This window comes from Cavia porcellus, unplaced genomic scaffold (assembly GCF_034190915.1).
Source record: "Cavia porcellus strain 051 isolate PalLab524CR breed Dunkin Hartley unplaced genomic scaffold, mCavPor4.1 scaffold_5, whole genome shotgun sequence".
NCBI classification, from domain to species: domain Eukaryota; kingdom Metazoa; phylum Chordata; class Mammalia; order Rodentia; family Caviidae; genus Cavia; species Cavia porcellus.
The window spans coordinates 11,952,114-11,969,321 of record NW_026947488.1 but is presented as its reverse complement, the minus strand read 5'-3'; the positions used below and the strand labels follow the sequence as shown (position 1 = coordinate 11,969,321).

Sequence of the window (17,208 nt, the reverse complement as noted above, 5' to 3'; positions counted from 1 at the left end):
GCATAGTGGAGCAGAGACCTCAGGGCTCTGGGGGGGGGGCAGTGAAATAAGCAGGTTGGCAGGGGTCCGGGAGTTTTCTCAGTAGGCCAGGCTGGACCCTGTGAATCCAGCAACAGGTGTCAAAGGCGGGCTGGCTTTGGGAAGCAGCACGGGATCGACTATCCCAGGTGGCATCCCGCTCAGTGTCTCAGGTTCTCCGTCTCTAAAACGGTAGGGTAGAGCTACCCTACTGCACAGGGTGAGGAAAGCCAATGACCCTCCAAAGAGCGGGCACCGGCTGCGGCGGGGCCCCTCCCGCCCAGTACAGTTAAATCCCAGCCTCGGGTGGGGGCTGGGCCTGAGTAGTTTCCAGCGCGCAGCCAGCAGCTTCATGGCAGCAGCGGGTCTAGAACCTGCGCACCCGAGGCCTGAGAAGACACAGAGGCGACCTAGCGGTGACGCCAGGGACGCGTGGGCTCCAGCTGCGGGCTCCGGGCCTGGCAGCCACCCGGGGCCCCCCGCCTGGGCTGGGACAGGGCGGTCGCCCGCACCCGCCAAGGCCTTCAGAACAGGCGGCGCGAGCCGCAGCTCGGAGCCCAGCTTGGGCGCCAGGGGGAGCTCGCGGGGACGCGCCACGACTCCCTCCCGGCAGCTGGTTCAAACTGGTTTGGGCAGGGTGCGGCCTTGGCGGGCTGCATTCCAGGCCTCAAACTGGCAGTCTGTTGTGGGGCCTCCCTGAGGGCCGCGGACCCAGGGCAGGACTATATGGGGTCAGCGCCTTGGGGCAGGAGCCACGCATCTCCGCGAGGCTGGGGAGTTTTTGCAAATTTAGACCTCTTTGTTGAAAACCATTCCTTCAGCGAGGTCCCTGGATGATGCTGGCCAGCAAAACAAAGGCCTTGGTGGGGGCTATTGTCAGACTTTGGGGTGCATCAGAACCCACTGCAGAGCTGATTAAAAGGGGGAGGCCCTGCATCTCTCCAGCCCCAACACTCCCGTCCTGAAAGTTTGGGGTAGAGCTCTGGGCATCTGGGAATTTTTGCGAAGTCTAAGACACAATGGCATATTTGCGAGGAAAAAACAAGCTGTGGCCCAGGACCAGAATTCCTGGGCGCTGAGGATCGCAGCCCCATTGCCAGGGATTGGGGTCTGGGCAGGCAACACATGTAAATAATATGCTCTGCTATTTAGTTAAGTGTCATGACCAACGTCAGATGAAGAAATTAAACGTGAAACACGTTGAGGCCCCTTCTCACTTTCTTCTCCCACCCCAGAGTAACCCCAGACCGGGATGTGAACAGCGTCTCCCCGCAGCTTTGCACATTTACTCGTGGTGCCTCCATCCACACGCAGTCTATCAAGTGAGTTTGCACATGTTTTTTTTTTTTTAATCAGTACCGGGGATCGAACTCGAGACTGCCTGCTTGCAAGGCAGGCGCTTATGCCTGCTGAGCTAAATCCCCAGCCCAATGACTTTGCATGTTTTAAAAACTGCTAATGGCAGTGAGCCATACCGAGCCTTGGTGACCGCCTTCCCCCAGCCTGGGTTTCTGACATTTGCCCGTTGGGTTGTTTATTGCACTGGGCCTATTTGGCCAATCTGAGGTGGCTTCAGGCCTGGGAGCAGCCTGAGCGGCTGGCCGGCCCCTGACGCAGACAAGTCTCCCAGCGCCAAGATCAACCGTGAGCAGCCCAGGTGGGCTCAGGGCGTTTGTATAAACCCCTTTCTTTTCCTAAGCACCTGAGACCCAAGCTTGAGCCAAAAATTTTTCAGAAAACGAATCTGGCCTGAAGACCTGACTATTTGCATGAGGGTGCTGAGAAACTAGCAGCAGGCAGATGTGGGAGCAGGAATCGTCCCCTGACGGATCATCCAAGAGGCGGCTCAAGTAGCTCAAGAGTTGTCCTGCTAAGCCGGGCGTGGTGGCTCACGCCTGTAATCCCAGCACTCGGGAGGCTGAGATAGGAGGATCGTTGTGAGTTCAAGACCAGCCTGGGCTACAAAGTGAGCTCAAGGCCAGCCTGAACTGCACAGCGAGACCCTGTCTCAAAAAAAAAAAAAAAAAAAAAAAGAGTTGTCCTGCTGTCCAAACACCAGGCCATTTAGAAAAAAATTAATATTTTAAAAATTCAAAGCTCTAGATTTCCCTATCTACATTCATCTACCTTTTCAGTACTTTCCTCACTGGCGTTGCGTTGGGGACTTCCCCACCACCACTTTTCAGCCCCGTGGCCTCCTTGGCGAGCCTCGGGGGTGTAGGGGGTCAGATCTGGCACGTTTAAGACTTCTTATTTTAAAAGCTGCCCCTAGGAGCAGGTCCGTGCACCTGGCTTCCCCAATTTCCCGGACTCTCCTCTGGGCTAAACCGAGCTGCTTAAGTGGGAGCGTCTGGGGGCCCGAAGCTGGGAGCATTGGAGAAAAGAACCGTTAGGATAGCACCTGCCAAGCGTAGGTGCGCCCTGGGAATCCCCGGAGAGCTTTGAGGACTGCCAGGGGTGTGGTGTGGCTCTGGTAGCGCGTGAGGCCCTGGGTTCAAACCCTAGCATTAAGCCCCATCCGCGGGATTTTGGGTTCCTCTCGGAATTAGGGTGGAAAGGTGTGATCCACACCGACGGTGCCCGTTCTTTAAACGTGACTGGATGGGAACCCCCTGGACAACTTCAAACCGTACTCAGGCGTTTGTACAATCCTACGAACTGTGCATGATCTAGGCGGGACCAGGGCTTTGGAAGTCGAACCACACCAGTTGAACTGGTAGTGCCGGGGCGCGTGCAGTGCTAACCACGAGCCACTGGGTGGCGCTGCCTGCTCAGCCGGCGCTCGGAACGCCGCGGGCTGCGGCCGCTGGGTGCGCACCTGCCCCGCCTCCGCCAGGCGGGCCTCCGGGCGTGCAGCGGACCGGGGGCGGGGCTCCGAGGCCAGATCGCGGAGGCCGGCCCTAGGGCAGCCTCGACCTGTCAGAGCCCGCCATCCTCGCGATGCTGCTCGTGGAGGACGACCGGCCTGATCCCGTGCTCAGCGGGCTGCACGAGCTCGCGCTCTTGCTGACCCCCGAGCCCGGGGCCGAGGTAGGGGACGGGGACAGGGACCGGAGGAGGGAGAGGTCTCGAGGTCGGGATCTGGACCCCTGGACCCAGATCGGCACTCGGCTTCCCCGCAGCATCCTTTCGCGCCAGCAGTGGGGTGGGAGCCGTGGCTGCCTGGGGCTGCCCGCCGATGCGCTGCAAGTCGCTCCTGCTCCGTCCTGCGCGCTCGGGGCAGCTGCCCTAGGCCAGCTGGTCTCCAGAGGCCGCAGACCTGGTCCTGCGTCCCCAGCACCTCGCTCGATTCTCACAATCCGTGCAGGTGCTGGGAAGCCCCGGGGCCGCGGTCCGCTGCGGTTGCTAGGAGAAAAATACCACGTCTCTGCTTGCACTTTCCATTTTGGAAGCATAAATAAAAAGTAGGTCTAAAACTAGACTCTCTGCTTCCATCAAAGGCAGTCTCTGGATGGTACTGTGACAAAGTTACTTACCCAAGTCCACTAGCAGTTATCTGGGGCCCAAGTCCATTCATTCTCTACATCTAAAAGCCGAACGGAAATATTGTAAATAATTGTCTTTCCTCCCCACTTTACTCCTCTATCCCAGTTCCGTCCCCAGAGAAAACCAGCATCGGTATACATCACTTCAGACGGTTAAAATGCATTTACAAATATACATATATATATACACGTTAGAGACTGGGTGATGTAATAGTTTTGCAACTTGCTTTCCTCAAAATAGCATGGAAAAACTGGTAATGACTGTTAATGGTAAAGTATGGGGCTGTGTCGGCCCCCCCCCCCCCCCCCCCCGGCTCCCGCCCATATTTTGGACATAAAGGGTGGTCGATGAGGGCTGGGGATTTAGCTCAGTGGCATAAGCACCTGCCTTGCAAGCGGGGAGTTGTGAGTTTGATTCCTGGTACCAATTTTAAAAAAAAGTGGTCGATGGAAGCACAATTTGGTGAATATACAGAAGATGCTGATTTGTACACTTTAAAAGTGAATCTTCGCCTGGCGTGGTGGTGCACGCTGTAATCCCAGCATTTGGAGGCTGAGGAAGAACTGCTATTTTGACGCCAGCCTGAACTGCATAGGGAGATGTTTCAATAAATAAAGGTGAATCTGATTTCCATGTCAGAACGTATCATAAGAACCATCCTTTGGAAATATGTGAGCCACAAATGCAAACCTTCTGTGTAGTGTAAAGTGCCTAGGTGCCACCAGGAAAGAACAGGTGAAACCGGTCTCACCATACTTAAAGTAACTATACCCAAAATACCATTTTAACATGTAATCAGTGTAAAAATTAATGAAATTTTAATTGTTTTTAGCCAAGGGCTTTTGAAAGCAGGCTTTTCATACTGAACTTTGTTTTTTGTTGTTTTTTTTTTCCAAGATAGGGTCTGTGTAGTGTAGGCTGGCCTTGAGTTCACTTGGAGCCCAAACTGGCTTCCAATTCGATGACGCTCCTGCCTCAGCCTCCCAAGTGCTGGGGTTATAGGCAGTGCCCAGCGGACCTTGGGACTCATCGCCAGACCCATCTATATGTGCTCAGTGTGGGTTGGTGGCTTCTGTAGTAGAGAGCCTGCAGCCCTTGTCCCTGTTCCCTGAGCACAATGTGTGCCAGCAGGGTGCTGCCCTGTTCATGGGTTGCCATCCAGCTGTGGCAGTGACCCAGGGAATGGGATATTGCTCTTTGATTTTATTGCTCTGCAAACTGAGGCTCTCGAGGAACCCATGACAGGAATGGGTACATAATTTATGAACCATCTGTAAATGGCACGGAGCTGCCCCCTTTGCCAGGCTGGACCCTGGAGGAGGGTTAGGATGGGCACTTAGGTGTCTTCTGACCTCCCACATGTATCTCTTGTTGTTTCCATTGCTCCCAGGAGCGAGAGTCCCTGTGCCCAGTGGCTAAACCACAGCTTCATCTTGCCTCTATTAGGGACCGTCTTCTGCCGAGACTGTGTGTGTTAACTCTGCTCACTCGGGGCTCCTTTAACTGGGAAACAGGTTGGCTGGAGCTCATTTGTAAGGGGCATAATGAGCCCCAGCTCCCTGCAGCTCGCTCAGCGTGGCTATAAACTCATTGAGAGCACTTGCTGAAGTTTATTTACCAAAAGAAACTGACACTGAGCCAGAGCAGTCGCGTGCAGCCTCTGCTTAAAGCTTAATTCATTAGCAGCTCCCCAAGCCGTAGATGTTTCCAGGTGGGCAAATGAGCCAGAAAAGGCAAGCCTGCTTCAGGCACAGAACAGGCACTGGTGTGGGAATATGCCACCCGTGGGGGCAGGGCAGCAGGGCCCTCCATACCAACGATGGCCACACTGGGCCTTTGAGCGGACCATGTCAGCCCAGCCAAAGTCTGCTCCAGCCATGTCCCAGGTGTCCTGGTGAATTGGAACCTGCTTCACAGGACACCTGGGGTTCCTGCTCCAGGGACACCACAGGCAGTGAGACCCTGGGCCCCCTGCCCTTGTGACACTATCAGAAGGCAAGCAGGACACCTGACACTTGTAAAGAGTGCCCAAGGCACATGAGGTGTGTTGTCTTCCTGTCCAGCTGCAGAGGCCTCTTTTTTTTTTTTTTTTTTTTTTTGTGCGGTACTTTTTGGGGATCAAACTCACAGCCTCATGCTTGCCAGGCAGTGACTTATGCCACTGAGCTAAATCCCCAGCCCTGCAGAGGGCTTTTTAAGGAAGCCGAGACCTGAGGCTGAGTGGTGCCCGCCCACATGTGGTGGTGTCCTTCTGAGGTGGACCTCAAAGCATAGTAGGACTTGGCCAGCTCAAGGAGTAAGCATCACTGGCACAGGGAGTGGTCCTTGCAAACACTTTGGTAAGGCAAAGCAGGGTTTCTCAGAGATGGAGAGCAGAGCAGCTGGTAGGAGGAGTGTGGCACTGGGGCACGTGGCTAGTGAGACCTGCAGGAGCTGTGCCCCAGCCTGGCACCGCCTTCCCCAGGCGAGCTATTTTCAGTCTCTCATTTGAGCTTCCTCTTTTGGGAGAAGTTGCAGGGGAGGTCATTGGAGCTGCTTCACGATGGCAGCGACAGATCCCTTCTGGGTTCCCGTGATTTATGAAGAGCAGGGGCTCAGGGGCTCCGGCAGTGAAGCTCAGGTGGCCGTCGTATGAGCATTTCTTTGCTAGGCACAGCCAGATTTCTACTCAGCTCTTGAGCTGGGACCTGGGCAGGTTTAGGCTGAAGGTGGGGCTGGCGGCTTTGCTGGGAGGAAGTAAAGGTGCGTGCCATGTTCTCACCAGGGCCTTTGTCCAAGTGAGCAGGACTGGAGCTCAGAAGCATCCAAACAAAGTTCTCAGGAGCCAAATTCGAGCCACACTATGTGACATCGTCATTGTAGGAGAATTCCAAAGTTAAACATTAATCGCCAATCACTTTACTGTAGTAGGCCAAACAGAAACTAAAATCAGTATAAAAGTCCAACTGAATCAGTCTCTGGAGAGAAGCCGCTGCCGTGGCCAGTTTTTATGAGCTGTCCGCATTCCCAGCCCTATAGATGAATATCTTCTGGAACTACAGACAATTTTGTTGACTGGATTGCTGCAAAGATTGGATTTGGGTCACACTGAATGACCTCAGCTGACCATCACTGTAAAGCTTAATGTAAATTTCTGGAGGAATGGAGAAGAATTACAAAATTCAACCCTAACTTTTTCAGTGGTTTGAAAAAGGGTCAGAATTGTTTTTCATCTGCATGTTTTGGTAGAAACTACCAGTATCAAGAACATGGTTCTCGATTGCTAAGTGAATCAGATTTTCAACAAGGTCAGATGTACTGGAATGTGGACCCCGGAGCTCTAGATTGTATTTCCCTTACCAAAACTTTAGACTGGGGAGCTGGTAAGATTCGAGCTCAGACTTACATCCCTGCCAAGCTTCTAGAAAAGAAGCAACCAGAAATGTGTGCACAAATATCCCAAGAGTATGTAAGTGCAGACTTCAGTCTTGGGGAACGCAGGACACAGGTAGAGGAGCACCAGGCCATTTCAAAGTTCTTGAAAGACAACTTGTCTGAAAATTCTGGTCCTGACTAAAACCAGGTGGCATAGCGTGACACACCTGTAATCCCAGCACTCAGGAGGCTGAGGCAGGATTGTCACGAGTTTGAAGTCAGTGTAGGGTATACAGTTCAAGGCCAATTTGGACTACAGAATGAGACCCTGTCTCAAAAACCCCCCAAATAAATAAATAATCTTGTCTATGCAAGCAGAAGCAGCAAACTGGCTGGATGGTGTTATCAGTGCGGAAAACAAAACATCCTCAGTTGTTTGACCCTGGGATCATGGGAAAAACCAACCTCGCGAGGCTACTGCCCACGCTTTTCCGTTCTAGGGCTGCCTCAGGTGGCCAAATACTTTCGCTTCAGTGTCTGCCTGGAGAAGCTGATCAGCTGGTGGGAGGAGGGAAAGAGGACAGTGAAAACGGTGGAATCCGCCAAGGCCTTTCTGGGGGCAGTGAGCTCCCTTGGACCACAGACAAGGAATTGCCTCAAGGTGGAACCGACTGCCGCCACTGTGACCAGAGACACCATGTGCGGTAGTCATGGGTAACCTGGACACCGGCAGCATCCTAGGTCCGGATAAATCCGAACGTATCTGCCATTTGGAGCCTGACAGGCAAACTGACTAAGAAAGAGGTCACAGATTGTACTCTGCAGGGCTGAATACGCGACTCCCGCGACCTGTGTTTTCTGCCTGGGGGCGGAGTCAAGGCAGACACGCCCCTTCCGGTGACGCTTGCCTGTGAGGTGGCGGGAAACCCCGCGGCTTCCGGTTTCCGCGGACTGCGCTCCGCCTGACTGGCAGGTAGGTGTGGCGTCGAAGTGTTCCAAGCCCTTGGGGTTGGGAGTCGTGAAATGCCCCTGTAAAGGCGGGACCTCGCGAGTCGGCGTGTGTGTTCACATGCGCTTCGCTCAGGGAACACTGAATTAAGAGTGCTTTGCCTCAGAACTATGGCAGAAGTGTGTGAAGATGGAAAACCTCCACAGAGGGGTGGTTTCGCACACACTCCCTCGGCTTTTTAGATGGGTTCATGACACCAGAAAACCCATCGGTCGGTGTTCAACTTTGGTAGCCCCTACAGTGAGGGCCCCGCACGTCGTGTCTGGGCCCGAACTCTGGTTCCTACAAATCCTGGTGACGGAGCGGCCCGTCCTGTCCTCACTCGGTCACTCGCAGCTCGGGGCCGCGGTTGTGTCTCCGCAGCTTTGTTCAAATGGAGAATTTTCTTGGAACAACACATTTTTTGGGTTTTTTTTAAATGGGAAATCTGATAATATTAGGTCCATTTTCCTTTAATTTTGGCTCCCTTTGCACAGTCCCCACCGGCCTCTACTGTCCCTCTGTTATTTGGGTCTGGGGTGGCCCCCCAAAAGCGTCGTGTGTTTGAAAGGTGCCTGGATCGAGGCGTGCTGTGGTTACCCGTAGATGAGCCCTCGAGTTCAGAGCTGCCCCTGCGGCTGGGAGGTGGGGTGCAGGAGGCAGCACGTTGGGGTGTGTCCCGGAAGGCTGGCTCTTCCCTTCGCTGTCACTGCTTCCTGACTGCCACCCTGTGAGCGGCTTTTCCTCAGGGCAGGCCCTTCCACCATGCCATTTGTGCGTTTGAGCTTGCCAAGTGCAGAAATGGGAGCCAAAAATAAATGTCTCCTTCGCTAAGTTTGAATGTCAGGTATTTTGTCCCAGCAGCAAAAAAGGGACTAAAACACTCCTCCGTCCTCCTACCTCTGAAGCTGTTGTCAGTGGCTTTTTATCCTTGTACTTTTGATTTTTTGGGTTTTGTTTTTGTGAGACAAGGTCTCACCATGTAGTCTGGGCTGCCGGAGTGCTGAGATTATAAGCATGTGCCACTGCGTGTCCCAAGAGGCTGCACTTTTGTAGAATCTGAGAATATTCTATCATGTCTGACCTGCAGACATTATGTGCCTATGGGACACCTGGCATGAGTCCAACCCTTGTGACCTGCTGGTCCCCTCTGGACTTTCAAGTTTGAGCTGTTGGGTTACAGGTCTGTGGGTGGACTGCAGGGCACAGTCTATTCTTACTCAAGAGATTAGAGCTGGAGATTTAGCTCAGTAGCACAAGGTCCTGAGTTCAATCCCTGGTACCAAAAAAAAAAAGTTGTAGTTCTTGTAAACTTATTCCTCAGACCTTTGTGGCAGATGGGCAGTGTGCAGTCACTGGACGCCAGCCGTACAGGATGATGCTGTCCTTAAGGACTAGTGTTGCCATCAAGAGACATGTAATCCAGTAAAGATCTGAGCAGTGGATGCGTTGTATCTGTGGATTCCACATCCATGGATTCAACCAAACATGGCTTAAAAATATTTGGAAAAGATAATATGTAACAATAAAAACACAAAGTTTAAAAATACAGTATTACGCTAGTTGGGGCTCAGGGGTAGTGTGTGTGTATGGTATGTGACCCAGCCCTCGGATAAATCGGAGACCCTAGAGGGGGAGTGGGGATGAAAAGGGAGCAAGAGACACAAAGAGTGGAGACAAGTTGAGGAATTCCAATCAAGTCTCATTTATTCACGGAAGGAGTAGCAAATATATAGGATTTTGGGAAGAAGGGATTTGGGTGCTGAGACATCAGCAGGTAACTTAGCAACAGCTGCCGGAGTTTCATAGGTCGGTTCGAATTTCCCATGTGCGGGCTCAATAAGGTGGGCTGATTAACATAATTCCTGAATAGGCCAAACAAGCTAGGTAGGCAAGGTGCTGCTTAACTACCAAAGTTAACTCCTAGAGGGAGTTAAGGTGGCAGCCAATTACAGGGCTTCCCACAGGTATGCATAAAACCATGAGTTTGAGCCCCAGAACTGTAAAAGAGAAAAGAAAAGCAGTACAGTGCTACTTCAATTCACAAACTTAATTCTTTCCAGGATTCTGGTTGCAGAATTAAGTTCGTGAACCAACGTACCACTGTATAACAGTTGTTTAGGGTTTAGTTTGCATTAGATATTAGAAGTCATCTAGAGATGATTTAAAATATCCTGAGAACATGTGTAGGTCCTGTGCAAATACTGCCCCTATTTTGGTATCTGAGAGGGTCTCAGCTATTCCCCTCGGATACCAAGGGAGGACGGTGACTAAACTGACAAAGCCTGTAGGGGATACCCACAGAGATGAGGAAGGAGGGTCTGCAGCTGCATAGCAGAGAGACTCCACGGTCTCTCTGGGGCCAGTGAGCAGGGTGTCCCAGGGCCCGGGACCATAAGGAGGAGTGCAGATTCTGCCTAGGGAACCCAGATTGAAGCCCTCGCCTCAAGTAAGCTGAGCTTGAGCTCGAGCTGAGGCAGGTGGCCGTCAGACCTGTGGACTCTGGTTGTGGTATTGGGATGCATGAGGGCAGGGACAGCAGGGAGACCAGAGATGGCCGCTTGGCCACCCAGGTGCATGAAGCTAGAGCTGCCTAGGCTGCCTGATCCATACCCTTCCAGGGTGTGAGGAGCCTTGACTGTGCTGGGTGCTTGGAGAGGGGCACACCTCAGGAGGGGGCTGCAGGTCCTTGGATCTACCTGCAGAGAAGGTCCTGAGTTGAGGGCTAACTCTAGGGCACTCTGAAGGCCAGCCAACCTTCAGCCTTCATTAAGAGGCTTTAAAACAGCCACTTCTCAACAGGTGTGGAGGTACATGCCTGTAACCCCAGCATTTGGAAGGCTGAGGCAGGAGAATTGCCATGCATTCAAGGCCAGTCTGGGCTACTGATTTCAAATATGAGCTATATAGCAAGACAGTGTCTCAAAAACGAACCAACCAGCGAAACAAACAAAAAACCAAAGCTTGTGTTCCCATGAGCATGCTTGATCCCCCAGGCAGATGCGCTGAGCAGGAGCCACCTGGTGTGTCAGGAGTTGGCTCTTGTGGTCACACCATGGTGTGTTCTCTGCTGTCTTCTGCAAGTACAGCTGGAAGACAGGGAGCGTGTATTTTGAGCATCTCTAAACAGGAGATTCTATTAAACCAGTCACGGTTCAAGTCACTGGATTAGGGCATGGTTCCTCATTTTGTGAATGTTGGCATCATTCAGGGATCTTTACAAAAAATACTAATGCCTGACGCCTGCCCCTCAGCATTTTGATTTAATTGGTGTGGGTGTGGTCTGGAAATTCAGGTTTTGTTTTGTTTTATATTGTTTGTCTGCTGGGATTGAGCCCAGGACCTTGCACAAATTAAGACCTCTACCACTGACCAAATCCCAGATTTTTTCTTTTTAAGACAGGGTCTTGGTAAGTTGCCCCAGCTGGTCTCAAATTTATAGCCTTTCTGCTTCTGCCTCTCTAGTAGCTGGAATTTCAAGCCTGTGCCCAGCTTGGATTGGGATTTGAAATATGGTACTTTCTGGAAGGAGGCTTTGGCCTGGGATTAACAGAATCTTCTGTTTAGAGATGCTCAAAATATATGCTCCCTGTCTTCCAGCTGTACTTGCAGAAGACAGCAGAGCACACACCACGGTGCAGTTACAAGAGCTGACTCCTGACACACCAGGTGGCCCCTGCTCAGAACATCTGCCTGGGGAACCAAGCATGCTCATAGGAGGGCTTTGGCCAGTCTGGTGGTGGTGGGGGGGTCTATTGAAAAATCACTCTGGTCATTGGTGGAGGGGTGAAGAGGGGATGTCCCCTAGGGGCCAAGGCCTAGGGATCAGGCTTCTGCACGCAGGTGTAGCTATTGGCTCACTTGCTAGGGCCTGCCTGCTTGCTCTGTCCCGGACCTGGCTGGGGTTGCAGGCTTTTGTGCGTAAATAGGGGACCTGCCCCAGGGTCTGTGAGTGTCAAGGACTTGAGGTCCTACTTGCTTCTGGTGCTTGGTGTCTGCTGTGTGTTGGTTACAGAAATATTTGTTACAAGTGTGTGGAGCATGTGCCCTGCTCTGAGCCTGGAGGGGAGACTATGGGTGTAGAACCCCTGGAATGTGTATGAATCAGGCCCGAGCTGGCACGTCTCTCTGGGTCTTGTCCCCTCGTTGGTGAAGATTGTGGGGATGAACAGGACGGCTCATGCTGGGCCACCGTAGACACCTGGGAACATGGTTAAGATTGTTTATTTGTTGAAAGGCATTTGAGCAGGTCCTGGTAGCAAACCTATGTTAGGTGCTGGGGATGCGAGAGGGCGCAAAGGACCCTAAGTCCTCAGCAACACACACACACACACAACAATTCTATGATTTGTTTGGAAATGGGCAATTTTTTTTCTTTTTGAGTTAGGATTTCCTTCTGTAATTCAGGCTGGTCTTAAACTCACTAGGTAGCCTGGACTACCTCAAACTCACAGGGATCTTCGTACCTTAGTCTCCCAAGCTCTGGGGTCACAGACGTGTACCACCATGCTGGCAGAAGTGGGCAATTTAAGCCCTTCCCTTGGGCTTGGTGTGGGAATCTGCTGTCATTCGGATCACCTTGCACCCTGCTAATATTCATTGATTCTGTGTTTGGTGCTGTTAAATGCATTGTCCAAATGACCTAGGGATTCTCTGAATGTGCTCACTGGATCTGAGTTTATTCCTTTGCTTGCACCTATGGGGGAAAGTTCAGCTTGTAGGTTTTTTGTGTTTTATTTATTTATTTATTTATTTATTTATTTTGGCAAATATCAGGAGTACTCTACCACTGAGATGCGTTCCCACTCCTTTTCATTTTATTTTGAGACAAGATCTGTATAAGTCATTAAATTGCCCAGGCTGGGCTTGAATTAGAGATTCTCCTGCCTCAGCCTCCCTTAATGCTATAATAGCAGATGTGTACCACCATGTCCAGTTCTCGGGCTTGCAGTTCTTGTCAAATAAATTGAAACTGATTCTTAAAAAATAAATTTTGTTTTAAAGTTTTTAAAAAATACGTACACATTACAAATCCAAGAGGCTCAACAGCCATGGAGTGGTAGGTGGCCTCTCCTGCTCTATCTCTCAGCTGTCTGTTCTGTGCAGAGGCCACCAGTCCTCATTCCTTGTGTCCCTTTCTAGGCAGGTACCAAGGTAATCACCTCTCCCATCCTGTCACCTCCCCCTTCTGTGAGGACACGTGTGACTGCACAGAGCTGCCTGATCCTTCTCAGCAGTAGGACAGATTCTCATGTGACTTGTGGTGCAGGTGACCACGCTTCTGTTGATGAGCATTTTGGTTGCATGAAGTCTTTGGCCGTGATGCATGTGCAGTGAGTAGCTGCCTCCATGCATCATTTATGTTCACACGAAGGCGCTGGGCGAATCCCTAGAAGCGGGAGGACAGTGAGGTGCATGCACTGTAAGTTCTGGTCACTGGGCAAATGAGCCTCCTGGAAAGTCAGGGTGAGGATGGATGTGGAGGAGTGGTCAGCCCTTTCTGCAGAGAGACTGACACCTCAAGGTCAGGGACAGGACAGGCGACTCTTTCTTGAGGAGTGGGCTGTCATCTAGTCTACCAGGTCCTTCCTTGTTTGCAGTTCAAGTCTAAGGCTACTAGAGAATTGTATAATTTGCCTCCAGTGCACAGGGTCTTAGTGCTTTCATTTCACTCTGGCTAGAGATGAGCTACTTTTTCTGCCTGGGCTATACAGACCGTGTTGTTTTTAAGATTTGTATGTGCATGCAGGTGTTTAAACTTTACCAAACTGTAATTCACACAGGAACATTTCACCCATTTAAACTGTACAGTTGCATGTCTTTTAATACATTCAGAGTTGTGCGACCATGAAACATGATCACTTCTAGAGTATTTTCATCTCCCCACGAGACCCTGTACTCTGTCTTTTGCTGCTGTGCCCCTAAATCTTCTGCTCTGTAGCTTTGCCTATCCTGGACTTTTTTGGGGGTGGGGAGCATTGAGGTAGGGTCTCACTGTTTAGTGCAGGCTGGCCTTGAACTCACTTATGTAGCCCAGGTTGGCCTTGAACTCATGGAGATCCTCCTGCCTCAGCCTCCTGAGTGCTGGGATTACAGGTGTGTGCCACCACACCTGGCCCCCTGGACTTTTTATAATGCTGGTATCTTAAAGTTGCCAGTTGGCCAGAGGTTTGAAGCCCATGTTCAGCACCAAGACAGCTTTCTTGGCCATTGTAGTGTTTTTAAAATTTTCATATTGAAAGAATTTTCATAAATCAGTGGATCACAGTTCCTCTTGAACGAGTAAGTTTGGCATATCCCACCCGGCACAGACTAGTGCCAAGTACTCATCTCTTTGGTGGCACATGGCATCTCCTGTGTGCCTCAGTGCTGCCCCTCACTGTCATGGACCTGACTGTCCATCACTGTTTATTATTTCACCAGTGCTGCTTTTTCCCTTAGAGAAGCGTAAACTCTCACAAATGGAAAACTAAAAACCAGCAGTATACAGAAAACACTGTTTAGCTGGACCCACTCCCTATGTATCTGTTACCTGCCTGACTTCTGTGTCTGGAGATCTGAACAGGGTCCAGTTACAGCCATGGATTACACGGAGGTCACACTTCCTGGGGGTGACCCTGACTTCCTTAGCACCAGTCTTAAGTCCAAAGAGTCTTTTCTTTCCCCTATTCTGTTCTGTTCACTGGTTTATTTTGCAGTACTGGGAATTGACCTCAAGGTCTTCACAATGAACTACATTTCCCAGCCCTTTTAAAGGTTTTTTATTCAAAGACAGAGTCTTGTAGAGTTGATGAGTTGCCCAAGCTGGGCTCAAACTTATGATCTTCCAGCCTCAACCTCCTAGAGTGTTGAGTTTACAGGCTACAGAAGTATTTTCCCTGCCATTGTTAAATGGGAAGCTGCCGCACAGAGAAGGTCCGAGGCGGAGTGCAGGGCCCACAGCATGAAGGCCAGGCTGCTGTTTCTCAGGCTGGAGCTCTCCCTGAGGGTACATGTCTTCCTCCTTCCCTTGCTTATTTTGCTTGCATTCTTTCCTCCTTTTCTTTCCTGCAATAAATATTTTCTCAGTACTGTATTGTTTACTGCAGGGAAACAAACTATCCCAAGCCTGAGCCACTTAGCACAAGCCACAACTTAGAAGGTGCCCAGGCTCTCTGGAAGCTGCATTCAACCTTGGTCCAGCAAGGCCTCACCCTCCCACCTGGTGCCTCCATCTTCCACATGGCCTCTCAACCCACAGCCCTCTGCTGCAGTGCCACCTGGACTGCTTCCCGTGACACAGGCTTGCAGAGGCCATGCACTGCACTGGCTCTTGAGGCCCACATCTGGGTGTCACAGGGTGTTGCTGTCTTGGTCCCTTATCTGCTGCGGTAACAGATCCCTTTATAATGTGTTGCTTATAATAGACATCGATTTGGTTCATGGCTGTGGAGGCTGAGAAGTCCAAGATGGAGTGGTCATGTCTGACCTGGGCTTCTTGCTGAGTCACAGGCAGAGGGTGTCTGTGAATGTGAGCTTGTGAAAGGGAACATGAGAGAGTCACTCGCTTTTTATAACAAACCTGCTCTCAAGACACCAAACCCACTTGAGGTGACATTAATCTACGTAGCAGGACAGAGCCTCTTAAAGGTTCCACCTCAGCACTGTTGCCCTGGGCATTAAGTTCCCAACACACGAGTTGGTGGGGACACATTCAAACTTAGCAGTGGCTTCCACCCCGTTCTACTGGTCAAAGCAAGTCACAGGCCAGCACAGATTTGGGTGGGAAGAATGGATCCCACCCTTCCCGGGCCTTCAGGATGAAAAAATCATGGGCAGAAGGACACGTGGGCTGGGAGGGAGTTGGAGACCCATCTTTGGAAACATAGGCACTGCTCTGTGCCAGGCATTATTCTGGGGTCCAGGGAGAGGTGAGTAAAAGATACTAAAACCCGAGGTGTCCAGCTTTCATGTTGATGGAGAAGATGACAGGAAATAAGAAAAACGCATGCAGTGTGTTAGCTGGTGATAAATGCTGAAGAGAAAAGTGCAGCAGGGCTGGAGGAGCAGGAGCAGGAAGCTCCAGGGTCAGCAGAAGCCTCACCTAGAATGAAGAGTCGGGGGAAGGCTGGCAAGAAGTAAAGGACAAGTTTTACCAGTAAAGGACAGCAGGTGCTAAGGCCCTGGGGTGAGGACATGCTGATGGGTTGGTGGAGCCTGAGCAGAGGCATTGAGGTCAGTCAGAGAAGATATGGGGTCCAGGGAGTCCAGGGCAGGAGAGCTGCTGCTAGCTGCTTACAGACACAGCTGGAAAATGACAGGTTTTTTAAAAATTGGGATGTAATTCTCCTAATGTACAATCCATCATTTTAAAGTGTACACTTCAGCGGTCTTCAATACATATTCACTATGTTGGACAAACATTGCCATGACCTAATTCTAGAACATTTTCATCACCTAAAAACAAAAAGCCCTCTGTGGACATTATCCATTATCCCGTATTCCCCTCCCCCAGTTCTGTAAAGGGAGATAACTGCTAATCACCTGTCTCTGGACTTGCTATTCTGGACATTTCGTATCAAGTCATGTCATAGGGGACCTTTCCTGTCTGGCTTCTTTCACTTAGCATAATATTTCCTAGGCTTCTTCCACTGCAGCATGTGCCTGGACTCTGTTCCTTTTTGTTGAATGAAATATTATTCTAGTGTATGCACGTGTCAGTCTTTGCCCATTTATCAGTTTGTGAACATGGGGTTATTTTCACTTTTTGACCAGTACGAGTCATGCATGCATGCTTTTGGAAGAGCATGCCTTTTCGATCCTTTTGGGTACATTGCTTGGTCATAGGGTAACTCTTGTTCCTTGTGGGAGGAACTGCCAGACTCCTTTCCCAAGCAGTCGCACCATTTCACATTCCCATCAGCACATGTGAGGGTTCCAGCCGCTCCGCATCCTGACCAACCATTCTTGTGGCCTTTGTCATCCTAGGGGCTATGGAGTGGTCCTGTGACGGCTTCTGAGCAGAGGAGGGCTTGGTTTTAACAGGATGCCTCAGAGCAGCAGATTGAAGGGGAGCAAAACTGGGGGAACCAGTGAGCAGGTGGTTGGAGCAAGAGATGATGTCGGCCCGAGGCAGGGTGGTGGCGAAGGTGACAAGAGAGTAGAACTGAGAGGGTTTACAGACACGTGGGGGGAGGGGAAGTCAAAGAAGTGGAGGACTCTGAAACACTTGGGTGTGGAGTTTGCTGGGGCACTCGCAGAGGACCTGCGTGGCCTGTGGATGCAGAAGACCACGGGTGGAGCATCTGTGTGTGTCTCCTCGTGCAGAGTGCTTGCTGGGCACAGCCAGGCCCTCCTGTTTTTCAGGCACGCACAGCTGGGAA

At 51.1% G+C, this 17,208-nt stretch overlaps 1 protein-coding gene across 2 annotated transcripts in view; it reads left to right on the top strand.

Annotated features, from left to right (window-relative positions):
* Window positions 1–2,813: 2,813 nt before the first annotated feature.
* Bcas4 (breast carcinoma amplified sequence 4) overlaps window positions 2,814–17,208 on the top strand; it is a 61,530-nt gene continuing 47,135 nt past the window's right edge. The window contains exon 1 of one of the 2 annotated variants that reach the window (XM_063248166.1): window positions 2,814–3,048. In XM_063248166.1, the coding sequence (XP_063104236.1) occupies window positions 2,959–3,048 (90 nt within the window). In that variant the 5' untranslated portion in view covers window positions 2,814–2,958. The remainder of the gene's footprint in view (window positions 3,049–17,208) is intronic. The other variant, XM_005000848.4, reaches the window with a different exon arrangement.